Below are 18,770 nucleotides of genomic sequence, written 5' to 3' on the forward strand. Positions count from 1 at the left end.
GAGAAAATGGGAAGTAGTTTATCTTTGGACAGTTGGATTGGTTTGCACCATTCCCACCTTAAATGCAGTTGTAGCTGATTTCTAGAATCAATCTAAACTCTAATTCAAAGAAATGGCATTTTTATATATTTAGAATGAGAATTCTGTATAAAATAGTCTAGGTTAACTTGGTTTTGACATTGGAATGCCCTGAGTTTAGTCAGATTGGGACAATATTCTAGTTAGCCAAAGTGTAATGTCTGAGAAGCAATTTTATTTTGGGAACTTTGATGTTTAATTTCTTGATTCACACCTGGGGTGTAATCTACAAAGAAGTGTTGCTTCATTTGGCAACCACATTCTGATGATGGTTAGACAAGCTTATGTTTAGACATTTTGTCTAAGTGCTGAGACTGCCAAGGCTTGTTTGGGGGAGAAATCACTAAATACATCTGCAAAGATGAGTGGTTTTGTTTTTCCCTGTTACGTGGCTGAACATGTTTAGGCCTTCATGATTGGTGAACTAAATAATGATATATGCCTTTTTGTTCAGAGGTAGCTGATTGGTTTGTGTTTTTCCCTGGAAATCCAGAATTTCTAGTGAAACACACTATTTGAAAAAAGTTAATTTGGTTTCAACTTTGATTTGGTGTTTTTTAGTATACTCCATACATGTTTGCTGACGCTTCAATTTAGGTGTTCATATCTAAATTAGGAACTTCTGAAGAATATATGGGAAGCCTTGATTAGATAAAGCTGTTTTTAAGGCAGATGTTCATCAGTCACTAGTCATGGGAAAAAAATATACCTAGCAGGTATGTTGTGTGTGCATCACACCGCTGTATTTTGTTCATAACAGTATACTGTACCTTTAAAGATTGAGGCATGTAGTAACTTTATCAACAAAATCCAGTAGATTAGTGTATAAACAACTGGACTGACCCCATGCATCTCTAAGCAAATGCTAGAGCTAGAAGTTACCGAAGTAGTGAAGTGCATTGGATGCTGTGTAGTGCTAGTGAAAATGACCTAACATCTAAGAAGTTCTCTTCAGGATAAGGTAGACAATTTATTAAGAAAAAGTTGTCACTGAACTATTGATTGAAGAACTAACCAACACTTCCCAGTTTGGAGAGAGCATGGATGTTTCCTCCTCCTCCAGAATCATCAATCTCTTGCTACTTAGGGTTATTAAACTTTCAAAGTAACTGCACATTGTTAAAGGAAAAGTTTTGAATTGACTGGAAGGTTGCACTTTGCAATCTATTTATAAGCAGATTAAAAATGAATGTACTTGTCAAAGTTGTCCCTGCAGCCACTCTGAAAGTTAAGCTGCTATCAATGGACCAGAGAGGGTAAATGAAAAGGGAGTTTTCTGAATGTTTACAGGAATGCAGAGGAATCCAGCCAAATTGAGTTGTATAAATAATGAGAAATGGACAAAACGTAAACAAATATTTTCTACAGCATTGTGAAAAGAGGGCAAATGGTCTTTTTTTCCCCTTTGTGATGGAATAAATAAAGTAAGGTTTCTGTTTCTAAATGAAATCTTGGAAAGTCCTATTTTCACCTTGAGAGAGAGAAATGCAAGGTGGGTGGGGAAGATTATCTCCTGGCTCCTTGGTTTGAGCCACACAGAAAAATATCCTCAGGCCACGAAAGTCATGTGTACCCGAGTTAATACAAATGTAATTGCGATTTTAGCAAGTGAAGTGAGACTGTTAAAGGAACAAGTGTTTTTGGTAATAATTGTAATAATTTTCATCCAACAGCAAAAATGCTTTTGAGGGTGGGTATTTCCTCTTGGTTACAGTTCAGGGCTTTGGGGAACAGTTTACTAAGAATCTTTATAATGATTCCTTGGGTCCATATTACCTGCAGGTTGTAAAATGAAACAGGAGAAAGAAGGTATTTCAAACCTCATCTGACATTGTTCCGTAGGCAGGAGACTTGACCAAAAGGATCTCTCAGTAGCATATAAAAAGTGTGTTTTTAAAGAGATGATTGAAGTCTCTGGACCAACTTTAGAATGGTTTTGACACATGTACATTTACAAAGCAGCAAAGTATGGAACCAATTGCCATAGAATGAAAGAAAATGCATTTCTGTCTTCACAACTTACATAAATCAATACTGACTCAGGTTCAGCCTTTTTTGTTTAAGAAATAGCCTTTATGTTTACAGAAAACAATCAGGTAAGTTGGGTGAAGTCAGAACTGTAAGATTATTTGAAAGGCAGCGTTTGGGAGAAAACTTCCATCTGCTGGTTCACTCCCTGAAAAGCTACAATGGTGTGGGCTGAGCCAGGTCAAAGCCAGGAATCCCAACTCCATTCACTTTTCCCATGTGTGTTGGAGGGGCCCAAGTACTTGGGCCAACTTCAGCTGTTTCCCCAGGCACAGGAGCAGGGAGCTGGATGAGAAGTGGAGCAGCTGGGTCTCAAAACGCACCCATGTGGGATGCTGGCACCATAAGTGACAACCGCTGTGTCAATGTTGTCCTGAGTTATAAGCTATTCTGGTGAGGTTAGAGCATATTCTGGTTACCCTTCTGTCCAAAGGCGCGATATACAGTTTTAAATACTGAATGTCAGTGTCCTTTATACTTTCTTGGGAGTGGCATTTATTGCAGGATTTAGATAGCCAGTTTAGATCGATTACTGAAGAAACAAGAATGAACTAGAAATATGGAAGCACCAGGTTTTCACTGCATTGTAATTTTTTGGCTTACATTTCAAAGATTTTATAGGATTACAGGTATATTCAAGTACAGTTAAAATGCCTATTGATGTAAGTTTGTAGAGCAGTCATTTGCATAGAATGGAATTGGAGAGGTTAAAGTTAAGCTCTGAAATTGTCTGATACTGGTGACTTCAGTTTCCTTAGCTAAAATGGTGATACACCTACACTAACCAGCACTGGAAAGTGCATGTAGTAAGTAATGTGGTAGATGTGTTAATCTTGTTTTCTAGTGCTACAGCAATACCTGGGACTCCTCTATAAGGATAAGAGGCTTGTTTGACTCCTGGTTCTGAACACTGGTAAGTTAAGTTCAGGTAGCTGCATTTGTTGAGTTCATGCTTGCTGGTGGGCGTTGGAGAATCCCCAGGCATGGCAAACCGTCACATGGCAAGAGGGTGAATCAAAGAGAGAGACCCCGCACAGAAGATGCTCTTGATTGTTAATAATCCCTAGATAGAACGGGGATTTGGCACAAATTGACTTGTTAGGTAAAGACAGTTTCAAAGATTCACATTACCTCCATTATAACCGTGAGCTCTTCAACCCCACCTCTCCTGGTTGGGTCATGTACTTTGCCGTCTGACAGGAATATTAAAGTTTGAGGAAAGTGCCAGACACATGGTAAAAGGTGAAAGAAAGATTAGCCACAAGAAATGTCTATAGTGTCTCTAGATCTACCATCCCAGCTTTTTGACAGGAAATTAGTTGTACTTCAATGGATTTATAAGTGAATTTGGGGGGGGGGGCACCCCTGTGGTGTAGCGGGTAAGTGGTGCTGGCATCCCGTATGGGCATAGTTTGATTCCAGGTGCTCTACTTCTGATCCAGCTCCCTGCTATTGCACCTGGGAAAGCAGCAGATGGTCCAAGAGCTTGGGAGACTCAGAAGAAACTCCTGGCTCCTGGCTTCGCAGACCCACCCAGCTCTGGCCATTGCGGCCATTTGTACAGTGAACCAGCGATGGACAATTTTGTCTCTCTTTTAAGTGTGCCTTTCAAATATAAATATACCTTTTTATTAAAAAAAAAATTGTAGGGGCTGGCATGGCACAGGGGTTTTATGCTGCCATTTGGGACACACACATTCCCTATCAAAGTGCCTGGTTTGAGTCCCAGCTACTCCACACTTCAGTGCAGCTGCTTACATCCAGTGCATCTGGGAAGGCAGCAGTTGATGGCCCAAGGCCTCAGCTGGGCCCCTGACACCCATGTAGGAGACCAGCATAGAATTCTCCGCTTCTGTTCTGCCTGGCTTAGCCCTGGCTATGTGGTGATTTGGAAGATATTTCTCTCTGTCTCATTCTCTGTCACTGTCCCTTCAAATAAATGTTAGAGTTGCAAAAATAAAATTTTAAAACAGCCTAATCTAGAGAGAAGTACTTTGGTGACTGTTATTTCCAGTTCCTGTTTTTCTTTCTGCAATGATTTATAAAAGTGAGATGGTTCCTCATTAACCTTTTTGTAACACATCATTTTCACATTAAATATTGGCATCTATTTAGAAAAACTACACAGCATACTTTTTTTTTAAACTGAGTTCTAAGACACAGCCAAATTCCAGGCATATTAAAATGTGAAGAAAATGTGTATCACAGAAATTAATGACATATTACAGTTTAGCTTTTTTTTTCTCAATGTAGAATAATGGGGTGTCTCAAAATTGATGAGGTCACATTCCTTGAAATTCAGTATTTCTTTGTACAGATAAACCACGATTTTATCAGGTTCTTACTGAAGGGTATTTAAGGCAGTCACCCGCCACCATTTTAATCAAAGCTGCATTCAATTTAGGATGGAGTTGTTTAGGAGTTGAGTTTGTTGAATAATGCCATCCATAAAAGGACCAATTAATGTTTCCCACTTGGGAACACCAGTTTCCCTGCTTAATGCTGCCTAGTTTTTTTTTTTTTTTAATAGACTGATAAGTGAAAAATATATTTTCTTAGTGCTCATTGGACATTAATATTTTTCCAAGTTGCTCATTCAGATTGTTTCCCTTGGAAGTACTGGCACTTTTCAGACTGATCTGTAAGAGTGCCTTGTTAAGGAAGTTATTTTGGCTTGCCTACTGAAATAATCCGAGTGTAGTTGAACAGTCAAAGTTGGGGGCCCCTGTTGTGGTGTAGTGGGTTAGACAGCCACCTGTGATGCCAGCATCCCATATGTATGTTGTTTCGAGTCCTGCCTGCTCCACTTCTGATCCAGCTCCCTGCTAATGGTCTCAGAAAGCAGTAGAAGATGACCCAAGTGTTTGGGTCCCTGCATCCATGTGGGAGACCTGAAAGAAGCTCCTGGCTCCTGGCTCTGGATCAGCTCAGCTCCAGCCACTGCTGCCATTTGGGGAGTGAACCAGTGGATGGAGGATCTCTCTCCCTCTAACTGCCTCTCAAATACATCTTAAGAAAACAAAAACTATGGGGCGAGCACTGTGGTGCAGCAGGTTAACACCCTGGCCTGAAGCACTGGCACACCATATGGGCTCTGGTTTGAGACCCAGCAGTTCCGCTTCCGGTCCGGCTCTGCTGTGGCCTGGGAAAGCAGTGGAGGATGGCCCAGGTCCTTAGGCCCCTGCACCCGCGTGGGAGACCGGGAGGAAGCTCCTGGCTCTTGGCTTCGAATAGGCGCAGCTCCACCCTGTTGCAGCCAACTGGGGAGTGAACCATTGGACGGAAGACTCTCTCTCTCTCTCTCTCTCTCTCTCTCTCTCTCTCCGCCTCTCCGCCTCTCCTCTTTCTGTGTAATTCTTTCAAATAAATATTAAAAAAAAAAAAAGCTTGGAAATAGAATCTCTAGGAAAGAGCGAGCCCCTTCAAATATGTTCTGAAGAAACACCTCTGCATGTATCACCATGGTGCTGTCGATGAATGGGGTAGAATGGGAATGGAGAATGAGGAACACACACAGACACAATTGTCCCCACCAAACAGGGAGCAAGCACAGCCAGCTAGTCTCTGGAAGAGAAAGACAAGAATGTCGGCAGGGGACTTCACTTTTTACTGGTAGCCAACTATGTGTGGGTAGGAATAGCATCTGTCAAGCCTGGGAGCCGCTACCCACCACCCCTTGCCCCAGCCCACACCAACCCTGGAGCCAGCTTGCTGCTGGTTCCTGCTTGCAAATTGTATGCAGTGCAGGAGCGGAAGTGGTGTGGGAATCACGCTAGGGAGCATCCCCGGGAGGAGACTGGTTAAAAACAACAGGTGAGGTTGGCTTTATCACCTGGGACCCTAAGGAAAAGGACCGGGGCGGGGTGTGTGTGCTGAGGATGGAAAGGAGACCAAGATGAACAGGTCATGAAACTAAAGCTAGGAAAAACAACCACTGCCAGAAAGCGGGAAAGTTAGCTCCCATTGCCAAGAGGTATTGGGGCGGGGGTGCTGCCTGTAAGGAGGCTTTGTCCACGGCTTGTGGCAGTCCGTCGGAAGGCATTGCATCCTGGACGCGGACACGCCACAGCTGCGTGGGGATGCGAGGCGCTTTGGTGTGGCGTCGCTGCGGCACAGTTAATTAGAACAGCGCGGAGATGCACAGGAAGGTGCGGACGCTTTTCACAGAGAGCCCGAGAGAATGGGAGATGCTAAATCCGGAGCGGCAGGAAGCGAAGGATGAGGAGCATTTTAGCATGAGCAAGCAGAGCCAATGTTCTCGCTTCAGCTTCTGGGGCTTTGAAGGAAATCTGGTGAACCAAAGGCTGAGAGCAGTTGTTTACACGGGGCTGGGACAGATTTCTAGTTTGGTGGATTAGGGAAGAAGTATAAATTTGCAACAAATAACTCTTTGTTCAGTGAAAACCCAAAGCATAGTGGAGAAGCTGCCTTGGCTCCAGGGTTGGTGTGGGTGGGCTGGGGGCAAGGGGTGGTGGGTAGTGGCTCCCAGGCTTGACAGGAATTTAAGGAAACATGTCTTGGAGCTTTCGCCCTGTTCTTTCAGCAAGGGACCGTGAGCAGTTTAAACCATTCCCTGCCAGCTGAGCCGAGGTAGCTACAGCGAAGCACATAGGCAGAGATGGACCACGGTGGGACGACAAGCCCAGGCCACAGCCTTCAAGGACCGAAATGACCATGTTCCAAGTTCATGCTGTGCCGGAGAAGTACCTTCCAGGCCCTGTCTGAGGGCGGCTCAGTCTTCGGGGAACGAAAGCAGAAGCCTTCAGAGACGTGAACCGCTTGTTAATACGTACTTGCAGGCTGGGCATCGTGGACCGGGAAAGGGCCCTGGCCCTGGGAGCCGCATTTGCAGTAGCACTAGAGGAAGCAAAGGGTCAGAGCGCGCCCTTGGCCCAGCCCTTCACAAGCCATCTGGGCCACAGAGCGGAGGGGCTTGCTGCAGGTCCCAGGGCGGGGTCCAGTAGCTCTCCACTGTCAACTGCCCTTGACTCCCGAGAAGAGGGGGAAGGCAAAATAAGACAATAAACCAGCACATCCAGGAGAAGTAGGGGAAAGGTACACCCCAAGGCTCCCACAAATAGAGACAGTCGTGACCATCTGGGCCTCATTTCTAAAACGAGGCTGATTTATTTTGAAGACTCGTAATGCTCACAAGTTTATCCGCCATCCAGAGCTGTGCTCTCCAACACGGTAGCCACGAACCATGTGTGCCTACTTAACAACGATCAAAATTTCATTCTTCAGTCGCACTAGGCACATTCCAAGTGGTTAACACACTGTGCAGATGTGGGCTGCTTCTGTCTTCTCAACAAGTTCTATTGGCCAGTACTGACCTAGAGCCTACGTAGTATGTAGTGCGTAGTAGGCACTTTACAAATACTTGTTGAGTGACTGGGCCTCTGAATTGTGGGTCATCACTGCTCAGAGTTTTGGTTCCCCCTCTCCTCCCCTCCTTGCTTGCTGGCCAGTGCAGCCAAGTTGGCAGGAATGCAGGCCGGAGTCTCTGATGCGCGTGGCGGAGTAGGTCTTGTCACGGCTCTCGGCGAAGGCCAGCTCAGTCTCTGAGATCCACGCGGAGCTGGCTTACCTGCCTCTTGCTGCAGCCACACCTGATGGTAGCAGCACTGGAGAGAGGCTGGGTGGACGAGCATCGCTGTGCTGGTTGGCGGCCCAGCGACTCCCAGCCTTCAAGTCTCACCACTCAGAGCCCGAGAGGCGTCACAGCCCATCTTCAAGTGAGCCAGGGTCAGCTTCTCACCACAGGAGAAGGGGAGCGGGTGAAGGGAGTTTGAAAACACAGAAAAAGAGACGTGCAGAGGCGCCAGATCTTCCGCAGGCTCAGGGGGAGGGCCTCTCCCTGGAGGGGGGTCATCTATGTTGGAGGACAAGTAGCCCTCCTGGGTGGGGAGGTAGTCCACCGGGAGGACTGGCAAGGGGCTGGCTGGGCTCCCCAGCATTGGGCCCTGGCCCCTGATGCCCAGCACCTTGTACAGGTCCACTGCCTGTCTCTTCTCGGCCAGGAGAGTTCCGGGGGGTGGCGGGCTGCAGGCACTGAGCGCTGCTGTGTCTTGCTCCGAGCTACGGTGACCTTGGCCGCTTTCTGAGCACGTGGGGCGATGGGGCTGTCCCAAGATGGCGGTCCCCTGCTGAGAGACTTCGCTGATGGCCAGGGGCTCGGGCTCTTCAGGACAGGACCAGGGTGTCTGGAGCCTCTCCACCAGCAGCTGCGCCTGCTCCTGAGAGAAGGGAGGAGGAAGCAGCTGTTAGCGCTGTGCAGGTGACCTTGACAACCTACTTCCTGCGGGTTTCCAGGCAGCCTCAGGGGGGACACGGTGGGCCCTTGGTTTTTGTGAGTTAGGAAAAAGCAGTTAACACTGCCAGGGAGGCAGAGGGGTGGGGACCAAGGACTCCTCCTCAACCCCCAGCTAGTGAGGGGGTCACGTCTGCGCCCAGCCTTCAACCAGACTGGAATGTGACCTGAGCCGCACTCCCTGCTGCTCCTCTGGGGTAGGGGATGCGAAGGCAGGGATTGCTTTAGGGGTACACTGCAGGGCTAGGGAGCCTTTTTATGCCCTGGGCCATTCGGGTATTTATAAAACCATTCATGGGTCATGCAAAACTATCAACCTAAAAATTAGACTGCTGTCGAGTGACTGGATTTCCAGTCCTGGCAGGGCCAGACCAGATGATTTCGCAGGCCTTGTGTGGCTCCCCAGCCCTGGTGAGGTGACACTAGGGCAGAGTCCCGAGAGGTGTGTAGGATTTTCCAGGTAGGGAGGTGATGGGCAGGGAGGCCTGGCACATTCTGGAACCTGCTGGTGACTTCCTACGGCTGGAGCTTTGGAAACAGGAGATGACCAAGTCATGAAGAGCCTTTCAAGGGATGTGGAGGAGGCTGGGGGCTTTAACAGAACTACTGGGAGGTTTCAGACCAGGGACTCACTGTCTCGGATCTGCTTTTAAGAACATTCCCGGAATTAACATTTTTGGAAGAAATTTTCATCCCTTTCCCCCCTTTGATTTCTTTTGTTTGGAATGGGCAAAATTAGCATATCATTTTGTAAGGTCATTAACCAGGTCCCTCGCTTTTTTTTCTTGGCATCCTGTCCATCACCAGCTCTTCAAAGTTATTTCTCTTTCCCTTCCCAATTCACGACCAATCCCCAAGTCCAAGTCGTGTGGCCTGGATGAACGGTTCTTTGTTTAGCATACATGCGTGCCGACAGCCTGGTCTCTAAAGCATAGCTGCACCGCCTCCGAGGCCTGGGGCTTAGACACCCGGTGAAGATCCCAGCCCGCAGCCTGGCCGGCAATTCCTGTGCCTCCCTGCGCCTCCCTGCGTCTCCCCGGCTTCCCCTTCAGACCCTGTTCGTGCAGGCTCACGGTCCACACTCTTTGCTCAGTGCCACCAGCACACTTTGGCCTACACTGCCAGACTCCAGCCTGTGTCTCTTCACTCCAGCACCCCCAGCTTGCTGTCTTCCATGAAGTCCCCACTCTCCTCCAGTGATGGAGAAACCACTGTGAGGTTCTTGTGCTGTCACTTTTTAAAAACATGTCTGAAAGCCATCAGTACACAGAGACCGTGTCTTAAGGAAGGAGCAGGATGACAAAGTTAGCTGTGGGACAGGGCAAACCCTGAGGGCTGGCCCCAACTTTGATGCTCTACAGCCTGGGAGACACTCATCAGTGTCTCTGGGTTTGTCTAGCTCAGTCTCTGATGCCCCTGCTGTTGCCCTGGGCATGACAAGTGTCAAGAGAGTGATCCATTGCACTGACTCGGGGTGGACCCCCATGAAGGACTTGGAAAAGCTAGAAGGCGTGCGCCTGCATTTCTCTTTTAGGGAGTTTGCTCTTTTCCAATCACTGCCCAAACTGGCCCTGGCATGTTGGTGTGGCTGTGCAGAGCAGGGCTGCCGAGGTGCCGCTCCGGTAGGTGGGGAAGATGACCCAGGTGCGGAGGTGGCTCGCTGGCTTCACACGGCCAGGTGTTTGCCCTGCCTCCGTGAAAGCCTCCGCACCATGGGTGGAGGCTGCTCCTCAGAGCTGTCCCAGAGCAAGCCCTCTGGCTAAGTCCTCACGGAGAAGACCTCTCCCAGCCACTGTGGGCTCAGGAGCCCGGGGGACACTATTTTAAGCGTTTACAAGCTGGCTGGCAGCCCAGTGATCCCCTCCTCCTTGGTGCGGCCTTTCCCTGCAGAGCAAGAAGGCCCAAGGTATTCCAGCCACATCTTCAGAGAGGCAGGGGGCTGTGAGGCCTGGGAGCTCTGGGCACGATTTGCATTTGCCCGAGGTGCAGGAGCGAGCGCTGCGCTTCTGTTGCCTGCCCCAGCCAGGTGCAGGGAGAGCAGTCTGGGTCTTCAAAATCAGTCTCCCCACTTCGAGCGTCGAGCCACGTGGGGATCTGAGGCTGCCTCACTGCCTCCGTCTTGGAGGCCAAGCTACTGTCATTTAAAAATTTCTAACTCCCTGGTTATTTTTGCAAAATAAATATATGCATAGTTTTCTGAAATTTTTTTGGAGTTCAAAGGGAATACACAATGAGAATAAGAGGGCACCGCACTCCCAATCTGCTCCCCAGAGGCAACCACCATTATGAATTTCATATGTGTCAATGTATCCTGTGCACACTCTGAAAATATACAGCCAAGCACCAAAGTCTTGCCTTTTTTTATACAAATGAGAGCCCACTGCAGACAACTGTTAGCAGCTTCACTGTTGGGGCTGGCACTGTGGCACAGTGGTTCAAGTCCTGCAGTGCTGGCATCCCATACGGGTGCTGGTTTGAGTCCCTGCTGCTCCCCTTCTGATCCAGCTCCCTGCAAATGCACCTGGGAAGGCAGCAGAGGATGCCCACCATGCTTGGGCTCCTGCACCCATGTGGGGGGCCCAGAAAAAGCTCCTGGCTTCCAGAAGAAGCTTCAGCCTGGTCCAGCCCTGGCTGTTATGACCATTGGGGAGTGAAGCACTGAATGGAAGATCTCTTTCTCTCTCCCTCTTTCTTTGCCTCTGCCTCTCCCTCTCTGTAACTCTGCCTTTCAAATAAATAAATACTTTTTTTTTTTTAAAGAAACTTCACTGATTTCAATTCTAAGCATCTTGGAGATCTTTAGACACATAGAGATCTCATTTGTTTTAGCCGCTATCTAATGTCCTGCTGCGTGATCTATCTCAATTGTTTAACCTGTGGGCTTTATATTATGCTCAGTTTTCCCTTCTGTTTGTACTACACAGTGGACATTCTTAGGCTATACATCCTCGGGCATGCGTGTACCGATTTCTATTACTCACTCCCTCTCTTTCCTGGTCTGACTTTGTGATCTTTCTCAGGGTTTCTTCTAGGCTGTTTATGAGCCCTTCAGTGGCTCTGTCCATATCCTCTGGGCAGAGGCGGACAGAGCCATGGCACCAAAACCACCAGCTTGGAAGCCAGGTGTCCGCAGCTGACCCAGAGCTGCTTCCCCTGTGCTATTTCAGGCTTGTAGGACTGTGCAATCTCAACACTGAAGGAGACCTTACATCTCAGCCAGTTCAACGCCTGGTCCTTGAATCCCTTCTGACGCTTGCTGGGACACCCTTATAAGGCCTCATGGCTAAGAGCGCATGGTCCTACAAGTCATGACATTGCCACTGAGCGAGGGCCTCGTGTGTGAACAGTGAATGAATATCACTATGTAATTATTTACTGGACATATCTGGATTTGCTGTGTTATATATACTGTATTACATGTAGTTATATATCATTTGTATATATACTGCCCTTATTATCGCCATTCTTGCTGTTGCGACTTAATGGAGACAAAATTCCCTAACAGAGAGTGGGGACCTAACGTCAGGGCCTTTTGGGGAAGAAAGCAAATGCTCTCTGCCTTGGGCGATCCACGTGCCTTCCATGGCTTCATACTGAATCCCACAGCAGCGTACAGGGGAGGGGCTGTCGACTGCTCTTTTACGGAGGATGAACTAAGGGGCAAGCTCCCGAGAGTCACAGACACAGTAAGGGGTAGAGGCAGGCTTGGCCCCAGGCTCGATTCCAGAGACACTAAACTGCCGCGACTTGCATTCCTAAGGCAGGCCTGACTGGAAGCAGCTTTTTCGCTGAGCGGAGGCTTCTCGGGGACCACTGACTTCTGGCCCCGGGGAAGCGTGTGTGGCTGGAAGAACACACTGCGTAACTGAGGAGAACAGCAGCTCCAAGGTGGCAGAAAGGGAGCTTGGGGGCGCGAGGGTCCCAGGAAACGGGACAGACGCTGGCACGCAGCTCCCCACCGCTGCTGCACAGTCCTGCGCCTCGTGAGGTCCTCCTCTTGCAGACCCCGTAGCAGCAGAGCGCCCCCCCCCACTGCCGCCCCGCGCCCCCGTGCCCCGGTGAGCTGATCGGTCTCCTACTGGTCGGCCGCAGCGCCTTGCCTTCCCTCGCCGCCTCTCTCTCGGCTCTCATCTGCCAGGGGAGCAGCCTCTCCTTTAAAACCGTTCCTTCGCACAACGAAATGACTCACTGGCTTCCTGCCAAGACCAAAATACTGTGGGTTTTATTTAACTGTTCTTTGCTCAGACAAGATTGGGAAAGTCAAAAGCTTCAATTATCCTGAATTTGGATGAGTCAATGCCCAGGCTAGTGCTCAGCACATGGCAAAAATACTTGCTTTCGTGTTTCTTTGGAAATAACTCGAGGTGGGGGGTGGGGTGGGGTGGGGTGTAAGGTATCAGAGGACTGAAACACTACAGGGCTTTCAGTCTTTAGGCCAAAAGCTTCAGAAAGTCCTCTGCAGAGATCGCTCCTGCGTCCAGGAAGAGAGCAGAGTGATGACCCAGTGGCAGCTCCACAGGACTGACTTCAGCTTGTCCACAGGAGTCCGGCACCCAGGTCCTTGCAACTACAGTGGGACGCTTGGGTGGGGTGCTCACTACACCTCCACCAGCTGACCACCGAGGCTCCATAACTTACCTCCACAATGGGATACTTCTTGGCCCACGTGCTATTTGCTGGATCTGGAATTTCTTTGCGACACCATTGAGGTCTGAGGGCTGAAAGGAGAACACACACCCTATACGGAAGACAATGACAGGTGGTTAAGTGTGTTCACAGCAGCACGGACGCACAGGTTCTTTGTGCAGTGACTGCAGTGCAGGAGTAACTCTTGTCGGCAAATGAGTAAAATATAAGCCCCGGAAGACAAAGATGGCACATCCTCCAAGTTCTGACCCCATGAGATGTAACTGTGACTTCCCGAGCTTCCTTCCTTCTTCCTGCAGAGGTAGAATGGACTGGAAGATGAACTTGAGCACAGAAGTTAATATCACACCATGGGGCAGAAAATGAGGAGGGGCCAAGTGATGAATGAGGAGCTGCCACACCCCCTTTTGCCTGAGCTCACTTCCTTTATCCACATGAGAAACTGTTTGCCAGTTTAATGCCACCAACTTAAACATTGATATATCTTGTCTATTTGTATATGAATGTGTATGCACTGTTTTTAAGAAACGGAAATAGACATTATCTTGCCACTAACTTTTTAAAAATGTAATGCAGCAAATATCATTGATACAATTTCATTTTCTTCTACGTCATCTTTAACACATGCGTCATATGTTATCATATGAGATACATCATGATTTAGTGAGCCAATCCCATATCACTGGATGTTTAGGTTGCTGTTTCGTGGTGTCCTTTTATGGACATTATTTCAGTAAACATGTTTTCTATCAAATATTTGCATACATCTGTGATATGCTTGGGATATATTTCTAGTTAGGAATTGCTGAGTCCAAAAGTATATTTTTAATATACTTTAATAAATATTTATTTATTAAATAAATTTAAATAAATTAATATACTTTAATAAATTCAATATGCTACCAGTAGATGTATGAGGGGGTTAATTTCCGTGACCCATAGCAGCAACAGCTATTATCCTGTTTAAAAAATACATTTACCAAACTAGCATTTGTAACCAACTTACTTTTGCCGGAAGTGACGCATTGAGAAAATGCCCACTATGATGACAGCGGTGCAAATGCTTGGTGCCACAAACACGCTCCAGTTGGCTTTGCCTGAAAAGTCAGCAAATCCTGTGACTGAGTTATCTTCAATGAGCATTCCAAAAGACTGTTGTGTGTTCCTCCAGGTTCTACCCACAGCTGTGGCTGGCTTGGCTCAGGAACAGGACCAGCTTATCTTGGTCCATTCATTTAGGGGCAGGGGACCCCTAAAGGGGACACATCTGTGGTTCTAAAAGGAACTGCAGCCCTGTTTTGGCCCCTCCTTCTCAGGGACAGAAGGAAAGGGGCTGTGGTACACAAAGCACTGGCTGTGATTTGGGAAACCTGAGTTCTAGCATTAGCTCTGCTACTAACTCATGTGCTCTGTGAACCTCAGTTTCTTGATCTGTGAAATGGGAATGTTGGTATCTAACTTTCAGATCATTAGGAAGTTTGCAGATGTTATATTTAAGGCACAGGGTAAAGTAGCTAATCATAAGAAGTCCTTAAGAAACACCAGCTGTTGATTTTACCAAATCATAGGATAATCTCTTGATCTAGCTATGCTCTTCAAAACTGTGCTTATTCCTTCCCATGTAAACAACCATAGCTTCTTACTAATTCTTGCAATTATTGATTCATTCAACATGTACACTGAGTTACTAACCACATACCAAGTTCTATTAGGTGCTGCAATACAAGACAAGTAGCCGGCGCCACGGCTCAATAGACTATTCCTCCACCTGCGGCGCCGGCACACCGGGTTCTAGTCCCGGTCGGGGCACCGGCTTCTGTCCCAGTTGCCCCTCTTCCAGGCCAGCTCTCTGCTATGGCCAGGGAGTGCAGTGGAGGATGGCCCAATATACCCGCATGGGAGACCAGGAGAAGCACCTGACTCCTGGCTCCGGATCAGCGCGATGCGCCAGCGGCAGCGTGCCAGCTGCGGCGGCCATTGGAGGGTGAACCAACGGCAAAAGGAAGACCTTTATCTCTGTTTCTCTCTCTCTCACTGTCCACTCTGCCTGTCAAAAAAAAAAAAAAAAAAAAAAAGAGACAAGTAGAAGACTATTGTGCAAGCGTGTGAGCAATAAAACACAATGTCAGGGATATGTGTGAAAACAGACACATGTGCAACATTTCTAGGCAGTGCAGCAGAGAACAGCATGGGGAACTGCCTCATGGGTAGCTGAGGAGGGTTCTGCAAAAGGCACATGTCCAAAGTTTGAAGGAGCATAGTGGTTAAGATGCCCACATCCAAAATTAAAATGCCTGTTTTTTTCTCCATTTTTTAAATTTACTTTTTAAGGAATACAAATTTCATAAGTACAACTTTAGGGATATAGTTATTCTTCCCACGATATCAGCCCTCCCTCCCCTCCTCCTCCACCCTCTCTCCTTGCCAGTCCCATTCTCCATTAAGATTCATTTTCAGTTAACTTTGTACACAGAAGACCAACTCTATACTAAGTAAAGATTTCAACAATTTGCAAACACACACAAACTGTTTGAGAATTTGTTTTACAGTTAACTCTCAATACAACTCATTGAGGACTGAGGTCCTGCATGGGGATTTAGTGCACAGTGACTCCTGTTGTTAATTTAACAATTAACACTCTTAAGTATGACGTCAGTAACCACCCAAGGCTCTTGAAATAAGCTGTCTAGGGTATGGAAGTCTTATGAGTCCACAAACTCCATCAGTATTTGGACAAGGCCATAAGCAAAGTAGAAGTTCTCCCCTTCTTTTAGAGAAAAGTACAGCCTTCTTTGATGGCCACTTCTTTCCATTGGGGTCTCACTCACAGAGATCCTTCATGTAGAATAATTTTTGTCACAGTGTCTTGGCTTTCCATGCCTGAAATGCTCTCACAGGCCTTTCAGCCAGACCAGGAAGCCTTAAGGGCTGATTCTGAGGTCAGAGTGCTACTTAAAGCGATTGTCATTCTATGTGTCTGCTGTGTGGACTGTTTCCCATGTTGGACATTCTCTCTTTTTTAATTCTATCTATTATTATTGCCAAGTGTCTAGGTTTGAGTCCAGGCTTTGGTTCTTAACTCCAGCTTTCTGCCAGCACAGACCCTAGGAGGCAGGAGGAGACAGCACAAGTAATTGAGTTCCTGTCACACATGTGGGAAACCTGGATTGCATTCTCAGCTCCTGACTTCAGTCCCTGCTTAGCTCTGGACACTGCAGGCTTTTGGGGCAGTGAACCAGAGAATGGAGTTCTCTCTCTCTTTTTCTATACCTCTCTATAATTCTACGTATCAAGTAAACAAAATTTGTTTTTAAAAAATAAAGAAAATTCTTTGGAAAAGAAGTGTGAAGTTGGAAGATGAACAGGAGTCAGCTAAGCATGCAAGTTAAGGAAGACCGAACCAGACAGAGAACAATGTAAAAGCATGGAAGGAGGGAACAACATAGCTCTTTCAGGCAACTACAGGTGGTCTGGTGTTTCTCTAGCTTATGTGTGGCAAAGGACAAGGCCAGATGGGCACACAGGACCATGCAGGGCCTCAAAGCTAAGCAATTTGACTTCTAGCTTAAAGGCCCTTAGAGGACTGCTCATGAGTTGTAGCACAAGGTGCACTGTCAACATTGGGAGTCTTGCAGAATGACTCTTCTGACTGAGTCAAGGATAGGCTGGGAGGGAGGGAGAGAGCAGGAAGGATGAGAGACAGAGGCCTGCTAGACCTCGAGAGAGGTGTGTTAACGCAGGCAGGCTTTCTCCCACCACATATGACTGGCAGAATCTAGCACTTCTTCAGCATCTTTCTTCCTGGGCAGATGGCACAAGGCTGGAGTCCCACCAGTGGAAAGAAGCTGACTCCTTAATCCTCATCAATTGCTCACACGTGAACTTTCATGGGATTGCTGGGGAAATGAGAAGAGGACTTGTCAATTTTCCCAGTAGAGAGTTTCCTGGCGTAAAATAACAAAGTCTGGAATGATCAAGGTGCTACTCCATGTCACAAAGCAAGCACAGCTTGAGTTTTTGCTGAGAGCAGATGCAAATGAACATTGCCAGAGAGAAGAGAATAACTCAGCTGGAGGAGGAAAACTCATGTTAGCTGGGTCACTTATTCATATACTCATTAACTTGACTTTTTTCAAGTAGAGCGACTCTGCTTTTGATAGTAGTTCTGCCACTTATGGTAGATGGTAGTTCTGCCACTTACCACCTCCATGGTCCTGAGTAATCTTTCTGTATTTTAGTTACCTCACTTGTGAAAAGGCATAATAATCTCTCATTTTTATTCATTTCCTACTGAGTACCTGGTAGTATGGTCCAGGCATAAGCACATAATGAATAAATTAGTGAAACTATGTGGTATGGGTTGAATTGTGTGCCCCCAAAACTCATACGCTGAAGTCCTAACAGCCAGACCCAAGAACGTGACCTTATGTGAAAATAGAATCATTGCAGGTATAATTGAAGACAAGATCATACTGGAGTAAGACGGACCTCTAATCTGTTATTACTGATGTCCTTATAAAGAATAGAAGATTTGGACACAGGGAGAATGCTAGGTGCAGGCAGAAACCTGCAAGCCAAGGAATAGTCAATGATTGTATGCAAAGTACCAGAAGCTAGGAGAGAGGCATGAAATAGATTTTTCCTCACAGTCCTTATGACCCCTTCACCTTGGACTTCTAGACTCCAGAACTGTGAGACAATAAATTTCTGTTGGTTAAATCACATTTGTGCTACTTTGTAACGGCACCTCCAGCAAATTCATGTGGATACAAAGTATGTAACATAATAATAACCTGATATGCAATCATTGCTATTGTTATTGATAGTGTGATTCTTATTGTTTATTGAACAGCTATTCAGTGTACAAGGACAGTCAGCCCTGCTTTTCCATGGGTTTCATATCTGTGAATCAAGCAAACATGGATTAAAAATATTTGGAAAAAAATTGTGTCTGTACTAAACCTATACAGATTTTTGTCATTATTTCCTAAACAATTCAGTATTAACTATTTACACAACATTTACAATGCACCTAGCTAATACAGATAATCCAGAGGTGATTTAAAGTGTATGGGTGAATGTGTACAGGTGATATGCAAATGCTATACCATTTGATGTGTAAAATCTGAGCATCCTAGATTTCAAGTGTAGGTAGGGAATTCTGGAACTGATCCCCCAGAGACACTGGGGACACCTGTTCTATGTTCTGGGCTTCATTCTAGGCCTTGAAGCTAGAGATAAACAAGTACCAGTGCTGGCCTACTGGATGCAGAATTTTGATAGATTATCAGAGTAGTGAATTATCAAAGGGATATGGAGAGGCATTTGGAAGACTTCCTGGAAGAGGACACATTTCTTCCAAGATTTGAAAAAAGAGTAGACACTATCTCTGAGCAGACAATGGAGAGGGAGAGTACTCCAGTTAGAGGAAACAGCAAGGTCAAAGAGGGGGCAACAAGAAAGCAATCAGGGAATGACGGAAAATCCGATCATCTCCACGGCAGCTGCAGTGAGTCCCGGGTGGACTCACCACCTTGAAAGTGTCCCTTACCTTGCAGAAAAAATCCCCTCTCACTTCCTGGGGGGCTTTCACCAGCAGCTGTCAGAGCCGTCATCCATAGGACATATGTCACTCTGGGCTTCAGGCTGTTTATTGGATGTGAATTCTGGGAGACTCTATAGGGAATTTCTAAAGGAAGAGAAAGAA

The 18,770-nt window shown here is 46.8% G+C and overlaps 1 protein-coding gene across 8 annotated transcripts in view; it reads right to left on the bottom strand.

Moving 5' to 3' along the window:
• Positions 1 to 7,196: 7,196 nt before the first annotated feature.
• IL12RB2 (interleukin 12 receptor subunit beta 2) overlaps positions 7,197 to 18,770 on the bottom strand; it is a 95,772-nt gene continuing 84,198 nt past the window's right edge. For all 8 annotated transcript variants that reach the window (XM_089337243.1, XM_051856367.3, XM_070078290.2 and 5 more), the window contains 4 exons: positions 18,615 to 18,752; positions 14,070 to 14,160; positions 13,055 to 13,154; positions 7,197 to 8,342 (listed from right to left, as the gene is read on the bottom strand). In XM_089337243.1, the coding sequence (XP_089193369.1) occupies positions 7,794 to 8,342; positions 13,055 to 13,154; positions 14,070 to 14,160; positions 18,615 to 18,752 (878 nt within the window). In that variant the 3' untranslated portion in view covers positions 7,197 to 7,793. The remainder of the gene's footprint in view (positions 8,343 to 13,054; positions 13,155 to 14,069; positions 14,161 to 18,614; positions 18,753 to 18,770) is intronic.

This window comes from Oryctolagus cuniculus, chromosome 7 (assembly GCF_051225735.1).
Source record: "Oryctolagus cuniculus isolate XC-2025 breed Fujian yellow rabbit chromosome 7, ASM5122573v1, whole genome shotgun sequence".
In the NCBI taxonomy this organism is placed as follows: domain Eukaryota; kingdom Metazoa; phylum Chordata; class Mammalia; order Lagomorpha; family Leporidae; genus Oryctolagus; species Oryctolagus cuniculus.